The following is a 19,112-nucleotide window of genomic DNA, read 5'->3' on the forward strand; positions in this document are numbered from 1 at the left end:
TTTTTCTTTTGACAGTTAAATGTGATACTTCTAAGACAAAGATGCAGTAACGCTTCGATTATCTGGCATGATGACGAAACAAATATTGATTAGATTACCTTAGTATAGTGCAACACAATTTGCAAAATGATTTCAAATGTGTTATAATATTTCACCTAACCTAGTTAAAATGAAGTAAAATATTTCATAATAGATTTTAGTAACTGTCTTAATGAAATACATTTAAAACACATTGTACAATTTCAAATCTTACTGTAAGAACTAATTGTCAAGGAAAGGTAACAAAACCAAACTAAACCCAGAATACCATCCATGTTTCTATCCCTTGAAATACCTATTTTATTTTGCTTGTATTCTATTAACTTTAGGCACTTTCACCCCTTTATAATTATTTTTGAATTTGGAGCTTATTCAAAATGCTTGGGATTGCACAAAGTTTCTGAACAATGCAGTTTTTTTTCCTGTTTCTAGTTCACCTTCAGTTTGCATATCCATTACATGAATTTGAAAATACACCCTATGGACTGTCCGTCCACTTTCAGAGGCACAGAGCCTGACTCTGGATCTGACCTGCGATGACTGTACAGCTGAGATGGGAAAGAGGTTGTCATCTTCAGCGATAAACTAAGAATACTTAGCTTTTCTAGGTCTCAGTTTTGCTGGAGGCTGGATAGATTACAGGCCGCTCTTGAACATTTTCTTCAGAAGTGGAGGAGAATCACTTCCTGGCAATGACTTCTTTCCTTTAATAAAGACTCCTCCAGAAAACATGCTTGACAGCATCATGTTTTTCATAAAATAATAGAGAGTAACAATCTGTCATATCATTCATAAATGATTTTTGATAATCGCACACTGTGAAATGTGTGGCCTCAAAATATTTCACGATAAAAACCCTTCGGTGTTCGGCAATAAGATGATTTAAAAGTTACGGAAAGAGTGAGAATGATGTTTGATGGGCAGGTAGGGGGAAAATATCTCTAATCTAGTTTAAGGAGCTATTGCTTGGGTGATGATGCTATTACATTAAAATGGGTTACATTGTGCTAATTAAACCTTTGTTAAAATATAAATAATTAAACCAGTATTTTTGAAAATGAACTTTATAGGAGAAGGTCCAGTTTAGGTGACTCACCGCCCACCCACTTCTAATTTTCTTTAAATAAATTCTGTGTTACTTTGCAGAAGCAGATTCACAAACCAAAGTAAGTTGGCGTGACCTCTAAGGAAACTGGACCGATTGGTTTAAGTACATTTTTTGTCCTGGAAAAATTCAAGTTCCTGGCATTGTCTGCCTCAAACAGGAACTTCCTTTAATTTTTGATGAAGATTAGAAAATTGATCAGATTATCAAATAAAATATCTGAAGCACATGACCCTATGTCTGTCCTATTTGCACATGTTATCTTCAGAAGTCATGGTTTTTAAAATTATATTTCTTGTTTTAAAGCAACATATTATCATTAAAATGTATAACATACATAAAAGTGAAAAGAGGAAATCATTTATAGAAGGAATGTATTTTCCTTGCACTTAAGAATATGTCTCTAACATACTCAATATTTCTTCTAAAGTTCCAATATATCTCCTTATCTTGCTTTGTTCCTACAGTGAGTTTATGCAAAAATGGATGTCTTTTTATCAAAGCCAAATCCTTCAGATCTAAAGAACTAGAATCATGAATGCAATTTATAAATCACTCAGGAGCACCTGGGAAAGTTTTCAGAACATCTCAGAAGTTAAATTGAACATGGCCTTCTGAAAGATAGTAGTTTAGTGGAAGCCTAGAAATTATTTGAACTCTATTGTGTAAAAACGTTCTGAATAGTGCTTTCACATACCACGTACGACTCCATTCCTCCATAAGTTATTAAAGCTTAAAATTGCGCAGGGACTTTCTGACTTGCATGGCTATGGGCTGTGTAACCCTTGTTCACAGACAGTTCTGTTGTAAAGAGCTGTTCAGACTTCGGTGGAGAATGAGTGCAGGTGTCAGGTACAAAAAGCCGTAGTACGTGACCCAGGCAGCTCCTGACCCTCCGTGTCGCCCTGGTGAACAACACGGAGAAGGTGGTGGTGAGGATGTTGCTGCCCCTCTGATCTGGTGAAGAAGTGGAAGTATAGAGGCTTTTTTTTACCAAGTATTGTAACTTTTATGTCTCTGCTGGGTTGTATTTGCTTGTTTGCTTTCCATGCTGCTTTGGAGTAGAAGGGTACATTGAAAAGTGAGGGAGGTAAGAGGGTGCATGAGGATACATGGGCACCCAAGAAGGCTAATGGGGTGACCCTTCACACCACAGTGCGTCCTCCTGGAGCGAGAGTCCCTGTAATCATTCTAACAGTCACTTCTGGACACTGTAACATCTCCCTTGAATACTTAAGAGGAGTACAGTGCTTGCCTTTAAACATGAACGTGTTCAGAATGTTTTAGATTTCCTTTTACGCATCCAGGAGAAACCCCCCGTCCATCCCCACTCGCTAGCACCCTGGAACTCCCTGAATGTCCATGGTGGGGATTCCCATAGCTGCCCCTCCTCTTCCTAAGCTCTGGGACCAAGAGACTGGCAGAACCTGCCATCAGTAAATGTGGTTCTACAGGTTTTAATGCTCTTTGTCACTCCATAGAAAATATACTACCCCTAATGTCAAGGTCTTCTAGGTCAATGCAAACATAAAAATCAAATAGTCCTCAGAAACCCGCCGTGTTGGAGACTCACCTACTATTTCTTAACAAGTTCAGCACCGTCTCTCCACACCCCCGGTGGGGGTCCCCTTTCCAACACTGTCCAGATGAGCTGTCTCTAGGATGGTGAATAAAGTCGAGAGTGTGAGTTTGGGTTCTCAGTGGGATGATAACGGTGATTTTACTGCTGCTCATGGCTATTGTGGTCATTGCAGTCTGGCCTACCAACTAGTGGCCGTCAAGGACCACCGCCGTGACACCTTGCCAGGGCTGGAGAAAAGCCCAGCATCCTTTTGGTACACGAAACCCACTCTCATTAAAGTCCCTTTGATTCTATTCTGTGAAGTAGTTATGTTCCACTTAGCAACTTTTTCTGGCCCAAAATACACACCTTTTAATACTAGAATCAACCTTGTTAACACTGGAATCGACACAAGAAGCAAGCTATGTGGCCACAGAGACCAACAAAGGCAGAGCAAGTACTCTTTTCTCCTTTCCTGCTTACTCTGAGGCACATCCTCATTTATGAAAACTGTCTACACTACCCTCTGCCTCTCTGCTCTGTGCACACGACTGAATGTGTCTGTGTTAAACTTGGTGGTTGACAATGTCTCATCAATATACTACTATTTGTAATTGTCTTACATTTATGCCTGCTATTTCCACAGATAGTCTATTTTTCTTGTGTGTTTCAGTGTAGAATTCAACCTGCCTTTTAGTTCCCTCAAAATAACTCACTCGGGCTTCCCTGGTGGCGCAGTGGTTGAGAGTCCGCCTGCCGATGCATGGGACACGGGTTCGTGCCCCGGTCGGGGAGGATCCCGCGTGCCGCGGAGCGGCTGGGCCCGTGGGCCATGGCCGCTGAGCCTGCGCGTCCGGCGCCTGTGCTCCGCGACGGGAGAGGCCGCAGCGGTGAGAGGCCCGCGTACCGCAAAAAAAAAAAAATAATAATAACTCACTCACACCAAAATTAGTAAGCCATGCAGGACTTACTGAATATTTCAAGGGGAAAATGGAGCTGTGCTTTTATATCAAACCTCCCCACTGTGCACAACTTACAAATGCCAGTTGGCCACGTCTTTGTCTTTCCGGGTCACATTTCTCATCTCCCAGCCTCACCACACAGCAACCTGCCTTTAGCCTTCCAGCTGCCAGTCTCCCAGACTCAGCAGCTCTCAGGACTGTCCTCTGCCAGGGTTTTCCTAAAATAAACAGATACCAGAAACAGAGCTAGAGAGATGGAAATGCTTTTTCTAAGTTTGGGTAGGAGGAATTTACAGTAAGGTTTTCTTTGCGTGAGGTCCTTCCTAGGCATGCAAATACACGTTTTCGTTGATTTTCCCCCAGGCCTAATGTTTCCTCAGATGGCGTAAATTATACAGCTTAGTTGGTTTTCCACTTCTAAGAAACTCACATTTTGTTTCAAGAGCTTATAAAATGCATACTTTTTACAAAGGAGATTGAGCATAAAGTTTTGTGCATAATTCAGTGATGTATGCTTGAATTCACCGACTAGTAATGACTTGTCAAATCAGATTTTTAAACTACGAGGACAGAGTGATTTTCAGAAATAGAATATGTCCCTGTGTCACTAAATGAAATAGGGAAGACTGCTTCACTTGGACAGGTTGCTCTTGTCTGCATTCAGGTTTATTTTATTATCGTTGTTGTTCTCTTTCACTCCACCTACTCTAAAAGAGGTGCAGTGAACGAACTGCATGCACACATCTGTAGCCTAGAGCATTTGTGGTGATGTAAGGTTCCATCACATTATGTTCCCCTTTTCCCCATATTCACAATGTCGCCCGTTTTCAGTGTCATGAAAGTCCCAGAGAATACCACCCAGTCTCGGAACCAACACAGTCCTCGGCCTGAGAAGCCAATCACTGTGTTCATCACCCTCTGTTCCAGCCTGACCCCATTCCCTGTCCACTTGGCACTGGGCTGATTTCAGTTTTGCTTCACAGTAGTGCAAAGCATTTACTGAAAGATGGAGAATAATGGCTACCGGAATAGAATTTCTCTCTGATGTGGCCCGAAACCTCCAGGTGAGGGCAAGCCCCAGAGGATGGGCTGAAAGGGACAAGTTCATCAGCATGGATTAACTGCTGGAATTTTCCCCCAGATATTACATGCAGTTTTGATGCCTCTATTTCCTAGGTTTCCTCTGTCTCACTTTCTCAGATACTTAAAATTGGTTTCTTAGCTTTGCAAACTTCTTCCTCTAAAAATTGTCCTCCATCATTTCATTCAAATGCAGGTATTTATTGTTATTTTCCTTGAAAATAGACAACTCTGAAGTTCATGAAGAAAGGTTTAATAGTGACATGTGTACAGATGACCCTCGGTGGTGTGTTTCTCCTCATTTGTGATACCCTGGAAAAATGCTATGTTTGAGGCCACTTAGACAAGTGTGGAAACTTGGCCGTGAATACAGGGTGCTTCCCAAGTAGTCCAGGACAAATTGAACAGCTAAGATTGGAGATATTTCTCTATATTTGTAAAAAATTCTCAAGAATTGATTGTGGAATATCATTTTATGTTTTTGTTTATTTATTTATTTATCACTCTCATGCTACTGTTCAACTGTAACAAAAAACCCAGACATAAAAATATGGCAAATATAAGTTTTAAGCCATATTTTATTACAATAGAATATTTTATATTCTGCATTGTTTTCAGTTATAGAAAAGAACATTCTGTAGTATCATTAATTTTATTGACTATAGCTATTAGACAGTATACACAATTTTATTAACTTTTGCCTTCTGATCAAAAATATTTTAACACTGAATTGAAACGTAGTTTCATCAAAACAGTCTTCTGACTTCCATTCTCATAGAATTGCTTCCTGACCAGCAATTTACCCAAATGGTGTCTGTTATTGTTCAGGTTCAATTCAAAACAAGATGCCAGTGTATTGGGGAAAGGATCTTAAAGACAGAAGGATTCTTTTTAAATAAAATGGCCCCTTTCGAATGAAGGCACACGAGGATGGAGAGGAACGGGGTCTTGGAGACAATAAACACAAACTGACTTTTAACTCAGGGACAGAAGCCAAAAATGCAGACTCCCAAGTGCGTACCTTGTGGCTCTGTTTCTCAAAGAGTCTGTTTGGGGTGGCAGACCCCGTTGCCGCTGAAGTATTTTTCAAACTTTATCTCGTGCCTCTTTTTATAAATAGAAAAATCTCATAGCGATAATTCGCTGCCTATCAGTGAATTCTGATCTGCAACCTGAGTACACATCTCACCGGAATGAGGCTCAGCCGCCAGGCCCAGCATCAAAGACCATAAGATCCACACTCCGTGGAGAACCTGGGGACAAGAAGAAAGTACGGGGTGGGGGATAGTTACAGGATGCAGGCTTGTGCTGGGGGACCCGGGGCGGGACCGCAGGCAGCATGATTTTGCTTGGGATTCACCGCTGTCAGGGGTTCGATGTGACGGTGGGCATCTTTGTTTTTACGTCGGGTGTAGAAGGAACAGAGCAGGGCTGCAACTGTGATTAGTAGAGGTCATGATTCATGTTAGTCTGGAGAGGGGAATTTCTGTTCTTTTCTGTGGCCTGCATAGTGTTCCCAATATTGCTTGTGATCACGAACAGGCAGTGACCTCGGAGACTGTGTGTGGTCAACAGGAGGACAGCCAGCTCTCAGGCCGGGCAGCAACCAGGTGTCGGTGTCAGAGCTGCTCGTTGTCTTTCTCCCAGCCTTCAGGCCAAATGATGTCCCCACCAGCTGGAATGTATTATTAAACTTTGTTCTTTGCTGTATAGTCTCTTTCTTTCATTTCCAAACGGACAGTTATAATATTAGATACGTTGGGGAAGTGTCAGCACTCCCTCCAGCCCCAAACTGCTCTCCCATCCCCACCTCCCACCTCGGAGAATCGCTGGTCCAATGGGAAGACCCCTGGGAATGAGGCCATCGGCTGGGTCTTATTACCAGCTCTGCTCTCAGACCGTGGCGCAAACTCCCATTCCCCTCTGTTCCCTCCCAAGTCTTTCTGTACAGAATGAATTGTTTAACTGTATGTTTTCTTATGGTATGTGGGGTTTGTTTTTATCATGGTAACATGAGATTTACCCTCTCAGGTTAAGTCCTTTAAATCATTGTTTAAAATGAACGGATTACATTGTTTAAAATTAGCAGTGCGCAATCCAGCACCATTAACTATAGGCACAGCTTTGTATGGGAGATCTTTAGGACTTGGGCGTCTTACATGACACACTTTATACCTGTTTAACAGCAGCTCCGCACTTGCCGCTCCCCTAGCTCCTGGCAGCCACCGGCTGCTCTCTGCTTCTATAAGTTTGTTTCTCTTAATTGCTTCCTATGCATGAGACCATGCGGCATTTGTTCTTCTGTGACAGGCTTATTCCACTTAGCGTGTGGAATACGGGTCCATCCATGTTGTTGCAAATGGTAGGATTTCCTTCCTTTCTAAATGGCCGAATAATATTCCATTGTAGGTATGTACTATATTATTTATCCATTGGTGGACATGGAGGTTGTTTCCATAGCTAGGCTATTGCAAGTAATGCTGTTATGTACATGGTGGTGCAGATATCTCTCCAGGATAGTGATTTCATTTCCTTCCGATAAATGCTGAGAAGTGGGATTGCTGGATCATATGGTAGTTCTATTTTTAATTTTGCTATTAAATCACCATGGCCATTTATAAATAATCCTTTATGTAACAGCTTTTCGTACTAGAGTCTGAGGTCCTCGAGGATAAGTACAAGTTCTTAGTCATCTCATTATCCCTGGCGCAGTGATCTGGGTGCTTAATTAATTGTAAATGCATGAATATCGCTCAGTCCTCATAAAGCACTAATTCTCCATATGCCATGTTTTCCTCGTCAGAAATGGGAATACGAGGTGGTCCTCAGGGTTGACATGAAGATGCGTGTAGATGTGGAAGTGCTCCCTAAATCGTCCCCTACAGAGACTGTGAAAGGCATTATTAATTTCCACATTAACATAAATTCTTTCTAGACTTATCTTAAATTCTATTTTCAAGGAAATATCATGGCTTCACGATGCACATGCAGATGGTTGTGTTGTGTGTCTTGCCTCTAGCTGTTCCTCGGACCAGTGACACCCAGTGCAGCTCTGTTCCCGAGCCCAGATATGGGAGGAGAATTGGTTTGGAGTTTTCAGCAGGCTCCATCGTTCGCTTTGAGTGTAACCCAGGATACCTACTCCAGGGCTCCATGGCCATCCGCTGTCAGTCCGTGCCCAACGCTCTCGCTCAGTGGAATGACACAATCCCAAGCTGCGTAGGTAAGCGTGTGTCCCTAAGGTGGGATAACTTGCACGTGGTCCTCCATCTCGGGGTCACAGCAGCACTGAAGAGCTGCTCTTCAGTCCACATGAACTGATCCATGCTCCAGACCTATTTAAAGGGCAATTTATCAGAAATAATTGAGTAGCAGCCAAACCCTAAAAATTATTGTTTCATGGAACAACTCATCAGATTAACAAGCATGAAACATGTTTTCCTTCTCGATACTTATTAAGTATGTCATCTCAAGCCATGGGTATACAACATAATTTCATTTGGGGGAAAAATCACTACAGTGTTGATTTGTTATATTACTTGTGTAATGCTCTTTTAATAAATTGGTGCTGATGAAAGTCTGAAAAGTAATAGGTTAACGCAGCCTGAATAACAATGCCATTGTTGGTTATAGTTTATTTGCTTCATTTTGTGTAAGAACCTCCAGTGCAATCATGATTTAGCACTTGAATTCATCTGTGCATTTTAAGCGTCTCTTCTCCTCTCTGGATTTGCTCATAAATCCCATTAATATCATTTTGAGTTGCGTGTCTGCATATAGAAAACTCTGCAGAGCTTCTTAAATTGTAGTAGATCAGTTACTCTAAACAGAATTCACTTCAGAGATGACATCGTTAGACAGTGCCTGAGACTTAGCAGCATAGCGGATACTAATCTATGGTATTGATCATTTAAAAGAGAACACACTAGATGGGAGGGAGACACAAGAGGGAGGAGATATGGGGATATATGTATATGTATAGCTGATGCACTTTGTTATAAAACAGAAACTAACACACCATTGTAAAGCAATTATACTCCAGTAAAGATGTTAAAAAAAAAAAAGAGAGAGAACAGACTAAATTTGACCTTGGCTAAAAATGCCATTTAAAGTACCATAGTCCATGTAAAATATCTCTTAATAGCTGATCACACAGTGAAAGAACACTAAGTACAACATTAACGTTGTTCTTCACTGTACTTTATTTTTACTAAATATGGGTTTGTCTTTTAGTCCCCTGCAGTGGCAATTTCACTCAGCGGAGAGGTACAATTTTATCCCCCGGCTACCCTGAACCATATGGTAACAACTTAAACTGTATATGGAAGATCATAGTTACAGAGGGATCAGGAATTCAGGTAAGTTCTCAAAGCCCAGAGTCTCCTAATAAACAAAGCTTTTGTCCACGGGTTTTTCCTTTCTTTTTTTTTCCCCCTTTTTGTATTGGTTATTCTCAATACATAAACCATAACCTGTTTCTCTTTTCTTACCATTTCTACAAAGTGTTTGTAATCATATTTCTACATTTGAAATAAAAATGATAGACTTTTAGAATAAAATCTATCAGAAGTGCTATTTGTAGAAGTTTTTTGGGTGTCACTTCCATGATCTCTTTTCTTTGGTTTCGCTTTTCTCTTACATGTATAGTTTTAATTTCATGAAAACCCTATTGGACTAGTCTAATTTTATTAAGCAAAAAATAAATATTAAGTTACTATTATTGTTTGGTAGATTCAAGTCATCAGTTTTGCCACAGAGCAGAACTGGGACTCTCTTGAGATTTACGATGGCGGCGACGTGGCTGCACCGAGACTGGGAAGTTTTTCAGGTAAGATGGCGCCCATCCCCTTGTCTCCGTGAATCCGAATCGTCAAACACTGACAAACTGCAAGAGAACACTCAATGCTGACGTTTCTCCAGGAGGCTCTTCTACATACATAACACTTTCTCTAGTGTTGGGAGTCTTAGAACAAGAGCACCGGAACGCAGGTGTGAAGGAGAAAGCTTTGTCGTCCACGAGCAGGAGGGCTGATGTGAAGGCAGCGGGTCACTTTTGTCGGACCCCCGAGCTGGGAAGAAAGAGTGGGTTATTACCCTGTGGGCCCAACAGGGTGTCTCACTGAAGTTAATTGGGTGAGGGGGGTGGGGGGAATGAACTTTAGATTGGCTGATTTTCCTTTTCTCATATGCTTGTTGGACGTGTTTGGCACAGTTGGGGACCACGTAAGGAGGTGGTGGAGCAAGGGGGTAGGGGCACAGTTGGAAGGTTGGGGACGCACGTGAGAACTGAGAACATGAGTAAACATATGGAGGATGTTGTGAACTGGCTTTCTCGGTGACTGAGAAGGGAGTGGGAAAATGGAAATGAGGAAGGCTGGCATAGAGCTGGTTGTGACGGATTTGAATTTGAGACATTGGTGTGAACTCATGGTCTTCATATGTGTAGCTGTAGACACAGAGGAAAATGAAAATGTAAGTGTGGATGCAGATGTGTGTGTGTGTGTACGTATTTCCTACCTCTGTCTTTTGAGAGGTGTAAAACAATTACCCCAGTAGCCATGAACCCACCTCATACCCAATTCTAGGTTTCTAGATGTCACTTTCCATACCATTCTCCCTTAAAGGAACTAGTGCTTCTTGGGGAGTTGCTGACTCCAAGGTTCTGATGGGAAAAGCACACATGATGAACCATTTCGTATAAAATAGAAATGTATGGATCCATACTGATGTAAATAGATACATGCGTGAACGGAATGAGTGAAAGAGAAAGCCTTCCCTTGCAGAATCCAGACTAATCTAGAAGGAGATGGATTTAGAGAATCACCATTTGGCAGCCATTAGGACAGCAAATGATTCACATTGGAACATCAGTGAATGCTGAAACTAGCGTGTGAGATTCTGGTGAGGAACAGAGAGCCACAGTCTCAGTGCATCTCCCCACCTAGCCCTCATTCACTGCAAAGGACGAAAGAAGTAACTCAAGAGTCGAGAAGCCTGGCAGACACCACCTTCCTCAGGCAGTCATGTTAAGATCTCCAGTATCAGGACACCTGCGCATTGGTGAACTGGTAAACCTGCTCTCAAAACAAACAAACATATGAACAAAAAAGTTTGATTTGGCTTAGAATTGCAGTTGCTGTAGTGCGTAAATACCCCCACCAGGGCTGATTTCAAACAACCAGCATGATGTCACTAAAAGCTGAGTTTGAGAGGAAGTGCCCTGAATTAGCCTCTGGAAGCGTCCCAAGGCACCTCACACCCCTGAGAGCCGGCAAATATGGTGACCTCTGAAGAATACAGCATCACATTTTGATATTCTTTCCAAAAATGCATCACCATCTGAATCTAGTCAGAGAACGTCAGACATTCTCTTTGGAGGTTATGTTGCTAAAGAAAAATCATTTTATTAAATGCCTTCACCTTTTTTGGAGGACTGGTTTTGAAGTTTGGCTGCACTGAGACTTACGGCAGTGAAAACATCTGATTTATTACTGCACAGCAGCCCTGCATGTTTTGTTTTTTCTTTTTAAACTACTCACTCCCAATCTTTTGTAACGCCATTTTCTAAACTTATGTTCGAGTGTAGTCTCAGCTTAAATGAATATTGATATAATACTAAAATTGTGAGAACCCCCTGTGTAAACAACAACAAATCCTTTCAGGCATGCATTTGATTAACTTATAAAATGTTAAAGAAAAATATTTCACATGAGTAGTTTTTATTAAGTTTTATCATGGTATAATTTGTAAAAATAATTTTTTTGAATTATAATTTTCTAAAATAAAAATTGATTTTGAAAAATATTTTACACACAAAAAGTGGCTTGTGTCTTTCAAAAGTATCAAGTTCATGAAAGGGAAAGAAAGACTAAGAAACTATTCCAGACAAAAAAAAAAAAAACTGAAGGGAAGTAATCATGGATGGAGTACTTTTGCTGGAAAACCCATTATTGGCAGATTGTCGAAATTCCAGTGATTTCTGTAGAATACATGGTACTGTTGCATCTGTGTTAGTTTTTTTTGTTTTTGTTTTTGGGTTTTTTTTAGAACTGGTCTGTTTGAGGAAATGCACAATGAGTTTTTACAAGAAGTGAGTCATCATGTCTACAATTTGCTCACAGAGGGTTTAGAATAAAATAATTTTACACACATATATATTGTGGAAACATAGACATAGATATCATTATTATGTAATATATGGCCAGATAGTGGGTATATGGGAGTTTTCTGTACTATATTTGCAACTTAAGCTAAAAATTATTTAAAATATTTTAAAAGGAGTCTTTTTTTAACTTTATATGGAAGAAATGACACATCAGCCATGAAATCTGAATATGTTTTAAAATGTTTAAAATATGTTTTACACTTTTTTGTTCCTATGATACTTTCAAAATATTTACAAAGGAGAATCTGAACCCATTTTAAAAGTTAGTTGTTGACTGAAAGCAAACAAGAATGGGTAGTTGTTAGAGGTACTTATTTCCGGAAAAATGATTGACTAACTTCTTGAATAAATTCAATTTTTTAATTTTCCTTTTCTGTCTGGATAGCCATGTGTATGTAAGACTCACATTGTAAGCCATTTAAAATCATTTTGGGAAGTAGACAGCTTATAAATTTTAAGTGGATAAGACAGAGCAAAATTCAAACCAATTTGTAGCTGACAGTTGGGATTGAGGGAAAGTAAATATCCATGTGCTGAGAGTGGAGTCTGCAGAGCTGTAATGCGATTTCTCAGCTTTCTGTGTGTGCGGTTCTGTCTAGGTCACAGTGAGACAATGCGATCAAAAGTATTCTGCTTGTGGCAATAGTTTTTAAAAAATCTCTCAGTTGCTGGGCTTCCCTGGTGGCACAGTGGTTGAGAGTCCGCCTGCCGATGCAGGGGACACAGGTTCGTGCCCCTGTGCGGGAAGATGCCACGTGCCGCGGAGCAGCTGGGCCCGTGAGCCATGGCCGCTGAGCGTGCGCGTCCAGAGCCTGTGCTCCACAACGGGAGAGGCCACAACAGTGAGAGGCCCGCATACCACACACACAAAAAAATCTCTCAGTTGCATTTTGAACAGTGGGAATAAGCTTCTTCTGAGAGTCCCTTCTGAGCAGAGCCCTAAGCGGGAGCCCCCTGCAGGGGCGCGCAGGGCAGGACTCTCTGTGGCTGCAGCAGGTGCCGGCCGCCTAGCATCCTCCCAGCACCCCCAGCACGCCTCATATGCCACCTGGGGCATTGAGATCCAGCATCTTTTGTAGGAAAACAAATGACTATATATCATCACAGGAGTACAAACAGGACTGTTGTTCATGAATTTACTTGCTGCAATTAACAAGAACATTTAGAGGGGACGTGATAATCCACAAAGCACTTTCACACACACAGCACATGTATGACTCACATATAAGGGATGTACTGTTATCTTTATTTTACAGAATTAGAACATATTCAAATGCTTTCAGTGACAGAACTGAGTTGTGTCAGAGTCAGGAGTGGAAGCAGTTTTTCTGATTCCACTGTAACACAGTTAGGGAAGATAAACAAAAAGTCAAAAGTGTGTGTTGAGTACCTGTGTGTGGAAATGACTTGACTGGGGGCTGAAGGCTATTAAATACACTGATTATCTGAAGTTACAGGTAAAACCAGGCAGAAAGTAGTACAGGTGCTATAATTAAAACTTACCTGGTTAGATAACATTGTTCTTTCTGCAGACATTATCCAAATATACAGAAATAATACATGAGTGAGAGGACAGCAAATGTCATACAATTTGAAAAAAAATGGGTTAAAACTGGAATTTTGGGTGGATGTCTCCTTCTTGTCTTGAGGTCACCCCACTTTGCAACATTTCCCTATCTGCACTCCATTAGCTATTAATTAGTTTCAAGGAATAATCTCTCTTTATATGTGTCTGCTGACCTGCAGGAATAGGCTTATGTTTCCCCCTCCATGACTGTGCAATTAAAAAAGTCTATGTATGTATGTATGTATCTATCTTCATGCATCAAACCAAGGTCAGATAACAAAGGGGTTAAATCTGAAGACATTTTCTTTTTTTTTTTTTTTTTGCGGTAAGCGGGCCTCTCACTGCTCCGCGGCATGTGGGATCTTCCCGGATCGGGGCACGAACCCGTGTCCGCTGCATCGGCAGGCGGACTCTCAACCACTGCGCCACCAGGGAAGCCCTGAAGACATTTTCTAAATGTTTATCATTCAGCAAACACTTAGTTTGAGAAGAGTGGAGATTTTTGAATGAGTAGGAATAAGAAAGGCAAAATGGTTAGAGGAGAGGGAAAGAGCATCCCAGACTACGATTATGGGAACACCTTGAACAGGAAAATGAGTTGTGAAATAGAGTAGTGAGAAGCAGCTAGAAATGCAGGTAGTAGTTAGATCAGGCAGGGTCTTTAGGTCAAATCACGGAGGCTGAAATTTTATCCTAAGATGACCAGGAATCTAGGAGAACTGTAACATGACATAATCATGTGTCCATCTTAAAAAGAGCTTTCTGACTCCTGAGTGGAGAATGAATTGGATTGAGACAACAGTAGATTCAGGAAACAAGTTAGGACTGTGGTACTATCCCCTCATCCTGGTTAATAGCACTGGTGGCTTGTGCTGGGATGATGGTGGTCAAGATGGAGGGATGGAGTGAGTGAAACCAAGAAGGATGGAGAAGTCTGGCACGTTAGGGTCTGACAGCTGCCTGTAGGGCAGCACAGGTCACGGAGAGGGAGGGGGCCTCTGATGGGAGGACTTCAGCAGGTGTTAACAGTGTGGATGGACGTGGGGACACAGGAGGTCACCCAGGCTCTGCAGGGATGATTATGAGTTGAGTTGTGTTCACATCATCTTCCAAGAGCCTTTGACAGCCAAGTGATGGGACGGATGGCTGGAGTCCTTACCTGGAGTCATTGGTTTAATTACAGCTGTCGGAGGATCTTAGAATCATTTAAGCAGAGAGTGAAGGGTGACAAAGGATATTAACCTTGCAACATTCTTCATCTGTCTTGGATAATTATCAGTTTATTTCCTTGTTTTGTTATTTAAAGTTTTATTTCTTTCTTTATACATTAGCATCATCTTCATCTAGTAATTTGCCTGCACCATGATGAGTTTTACGTGATGGGTATTTCCTTCACATATAGGAAGTGTGTACTTATTCAGAGAATGATTTGAATACAGTAGAATATCAAGCATGTACCCTTTTGGTAAAAAGGGATTTAAGCTAGCTATTGTTTTCCCATATTACAATACATTCCGCCCACATGTTTTACACTTCTGGCTGATGAACACATGCTTTTCCTCGGCACCTTGGGTACCCTGGCTTTTTTGTCACCCTGGTCCTCAGCATCACTAAATCTCCTGATTTGTCAGCTGCTATCAGGTAGGTTAGAACATTTTAATTAAACGAGGCATTATGTAAAATAAACCTGTATTTTCCTTTCCATGTGTGTTTCATTGAAATCATTTGCAGATCTCAGAAAGAAGATTATTCAGTACGAGTTACACAGGGATAGAGAAGAGAATATATAGTCAAAAGCAACCTCTTCTGGATAATATATTGCATCAGATCTACAGTCTAACTGCTTCCCCAACCTCCATATGACTTGCGTGTTGAGACTTTGTCCCCTCTTTGTTCGTGACAAGTAAAAAAAAAAAAAGCAAATGGTTATGTTGATAAAAGAAAACAATGTGAAGAGTCAAGTGAATGGTGAAGCATAAAAATTTGTGTGTTTTCACTGATACGATAAAGAGATGTCACATCTGCCTGAGGAGGGCAGAGAAAATGTGGAATTTCTTACTTGACCTGGAAGAAGAGAGTGGCTAAAAGTATAACCATCAAAGCCAATACTTGGGTTAAATATGTGGCGATCAGACAAGTTAAAGGGATCTGTAAACCTAAACAAATATCCTCAGTGACTTTTTTTGAAGTATAGTTGACTTACAACATTGTGTTAGTTTCAGGTGTGCAGCAAAGTGATTCTGTTAAATATGTATATATTTTCAGATGATTTTTCATTATAATCTGAAAATTATAAGTTATTACAAGTTAATGAATATACTCCCTGTGCTCTACAGTAAATCCTTGTGTTTATCTATTTTATATACAGCGGTGTGCATCTACTAATCCCAAACTCTTAATTTATCCCTCCCTCCCTCCCTCCCTCCCTCTCCCCTTAGGTAACCATGAGTTTGTTTTCTATGCCTGTGAGTCTATTTCTGTTTTGTAAATAGATTCATTTGTATTATATTTTAGATTTCACATATAAGTGATATCCTATAACATTTGTCTTTCTTTAACATATATCACTTAGTATGATATTCTTACTGATTTTATAATGCGAAGAGTGAACACATCACTGATGTTAAAGCTCAACCTGCATCACTTCTCACAGGTACCACCGTGCCAGCACTGCTCAACAGCACATCCAATCAGCTCTACCTGCATTTCCAGTCGGATATCAGCGTGGCAGCTGCTGGCTTCCACCTGGAATACAAAAGTAAGGTCACCTGTTTCTGCATCTGGCTTTCACTGGGATATTGAGTAATTTTCTTAAAGGGAAAATAGATCCCTGCCCTTATTACACAGTGAAATTTTATTCTAAAGCTATGTTTGGAAGTTCCACGAACTTGGGTGTTACAAAACCGATCTCTATGAACTATGTTATTATTATGTTATATAATTTTGTGACAATTATAATATTTATAATATAGAAATTTATAATATAATTTATATTATAATTTATAATATATAATATATTTATAATATAATATATATAATTATAATATATTCTTATATTGAACTATATTTTTATTATATTATATATTATAATTATATTATGAAAGACAATAGGGAAATGAAGAATTTAGCATCTGGAATAATTAGATAAAACATCGACTATGCTTTCAGGTTGGTTGTGTTAAAAAAAAGTACAAAATAACCATTTGTAATATTACTAGTTTTCTTGTGAGTGATAGCAAATATTCATGTAAGTTTCCAAAAATGTAGAAAGTCATAATTTCCAAATAGATTATGGTCATAAGCCCTTTCTATTTCTAGTCTTAGAGGCTGGTAGAATCAGACTAGCAAAGAGCTGCCACTTTAGTGCCTGCCTTGGTGTATTATTCATTTTAATTGGAAGAAGGTAATGCAAAGTAGATGCTAACCTTTTAAAAATGGATGTGAGACTGAGTTAATAGTCTGATAAATGGGATGACAAAGGTCAAATTCACAAATCTTCTTTGGCGTTTGATTATGCAGGTAAACCTTGTAAAAGTGAAATAAGAATTTCCAATGAGAGTAAAGTTTATTTTAGGACATGTTTTCAAGCACTAAAAATGCTTAATGTTGATATTCATCTCCTTTAATAAGCAGTTGCAAATAAGCAAATACATGGATAAGCTTTAATAAGTGATCCTTTGAAATGAAATAAACAGTTTGCTGGGATGTAAATGCATGCATGTTTTGGAAAGGCCAGGTTTCCAGCTGATGATAAATATTCTGAACCAGACACAAACCACAGGGCTGTTTCGCATTCCAGTTAAATTTCCCTACTTATTACAGGCATTTGTATGCAAGTTTATTCCAATTTATTTGAATAGGACTACTTTAGTGACAGCATAAAATGATACTATGGATGCTATTTATGTAGGATATGTCTGGAAAAATCTGCTACTTTGATACATTTTGTGAACATCTGTAGATACGAAACTATAAACCTTATTTATGATCATGTTAATAAATTCACTAATATTTTTAGCAGTGTTAGCATTGATGAATGTGCTTATTTCTTCCTCTCAAAGTTATCTTGTGGCTTCTGGCTCTTCACTCACTCCTTATAGAAAGAGGTGCTAGTAAAATAATTAGTCTACAATTACTGTGTACAATTATCTGTGTACTCACACAGACTTCAGCTCCAACAATATAGTAATTACCTACATTTCACTTTATTCTCAGCTGATAAAATTCATTAAAAGAGAGACGAACATATTTCTTACTGAAATTAATCTTGTTCAAGAATCTTAAGGCCTTGTTTCATTACTTAATGTATTTATTTTTTACTTGGCCACACGGAATGCTACGTTTTCATTCGTGATTTTCTTTTCTGAGTGGTTGTTTTCGGACGCTGACAGCATTCTGAGGGTCATGGCATTACCTTCCATGTACTTAGAGGCAGTCATTTCTCTGTTCTAATTCTTTGTGTCCGTTTAAAATTTGGACTATAAAAAATGTTGGTAGAATTAATCTTATTAAGGTGAACACTGAACAGCAGGAGGACTGTTGAAGTAAGTTTTCAAAAGATTATCTAATATTCTTAATCTGTTAACATATTTTTGCATCAAGCTTAAAATGTGTATTGCCAGTCCACATGTCTCTAAATTCAGACTTTTTGCTACAATATATATCCAGGTAATAATAGTAAAAACAACAACAAGCACATGTTTATGCCTGGTCCTGCCCTAAATGTGTTATGGGTGCTTACTCATTTGTCCTCAAAAAAACACCATTTTTGAGGTATGCTCAGTTTTTAAAGGAGAAGGAACAGAACCTAGCATGTGTTCAGCCTGCCCAGGTCAGAGTCAGACTGCTGACGACTTACAGGATGAACACAGGTAGACATAGATGTGTTTCATCACAAATGCAGTTTACTGAGCACCTGTCCAAATATCCCAACTGTCCAATCAGAAAGAGCACACAGACTGCCCTTCTTTACAGGTGGTGACACCACCTGTCACTAGTAGCTGAATGGCATGTGGAAAATAAAGAAGCTTGGGAGTCAGTCTTGGAGATCCAGTTCTAGATCCAGCTCTGGCCCTAAAACCTGCGCTGTATGGCAAGTCCACGCCTCCTTCCATCTGAGGAGTCTGAGTTTTCGCATATGGAGGTGAAGGCTAGGCCCTGTTAATTGTAACGGTCCATAATTCCAAACGAGCACTGATAGGAACTTCTCAAACAAAAAACAAACACTTTATCTGAAGGGATGAGTTGTAAAATATTAATGATAGCGAAAGTGATTCCCAGGAGGTCCGGTGTGGTATGTGTGATCTAAATTCTCTGTGATCTTATACGATCCAGCTAAAAGGTCAAAAGACCAGCATCTTTGAATGCTTCATACAAGCCTGTAGCCATCTAGCCAGCTTTTGTATTATTTGACTTGACTGGAAATTTGAGTTAGGCAGCAGAAGGATACAAGCTTCACGCTTGCTCTGAGCTCCGAGCTGAAGAAAAAGAACCAAACGAAAACTTTAAATTTCTGGGAACTTTAAATTATAGATATGGGAACAATGATGATGTTGGTTTATATTGGAAAATACAAAATCTGACCTTGAGGTGTATAGCATGGAACCTGCTCCTGGGGAACAATATGGCAGTAA

At 39.9% G+C, this 19,112-nt stretch overlaps 1 protein-coding gene across 1 annotated transcript in view; it reads left to right on the forward strand.

Annotated features, from left to right (window-relative positions):
• CSMD1 (CUB and Sushi multiple domains 1) overlaps window positions 1-19,112 on the forward strand; it is a gene marked incomplete at its 3' end in the record, with an annotated part of 1,748,580 nt that overhangs the window by 1,561,722 nt on the left and 167,746 nt on the right. The window contains exons 34-37 of the mRNA XM_082680517.1: window positions 7,767-7,970; window positions 8,981-9,105; window positions 9,479-9,575; window positions 16,133-16,237. Coding sequence (XP_082536643.1) covers window positions 7,767-7,970; window positions 8,981-9,105; window positions 9,479-9,575; window positions 16,133-16,237 — 531 coding nt within the window. The remainder of the gene's footprint in view (window positions 1-7,766; window positions 7,971-8,980; window positions 9,106-9,478; window positions 9,576-16,132; window positions 16,238-19,112) is intronic.

Source organism: Grampus griseus (genome assembly GCF_964374135.1).
Source record: "Grampus griseus genome assembly, chromosome: 21".
Taxonomy (NCBI): Eukaryota; Metazoa; Chordata; class Mammalia; order Artiodactyla; family Delphinidae; genus Grampus; species Grampus griseus.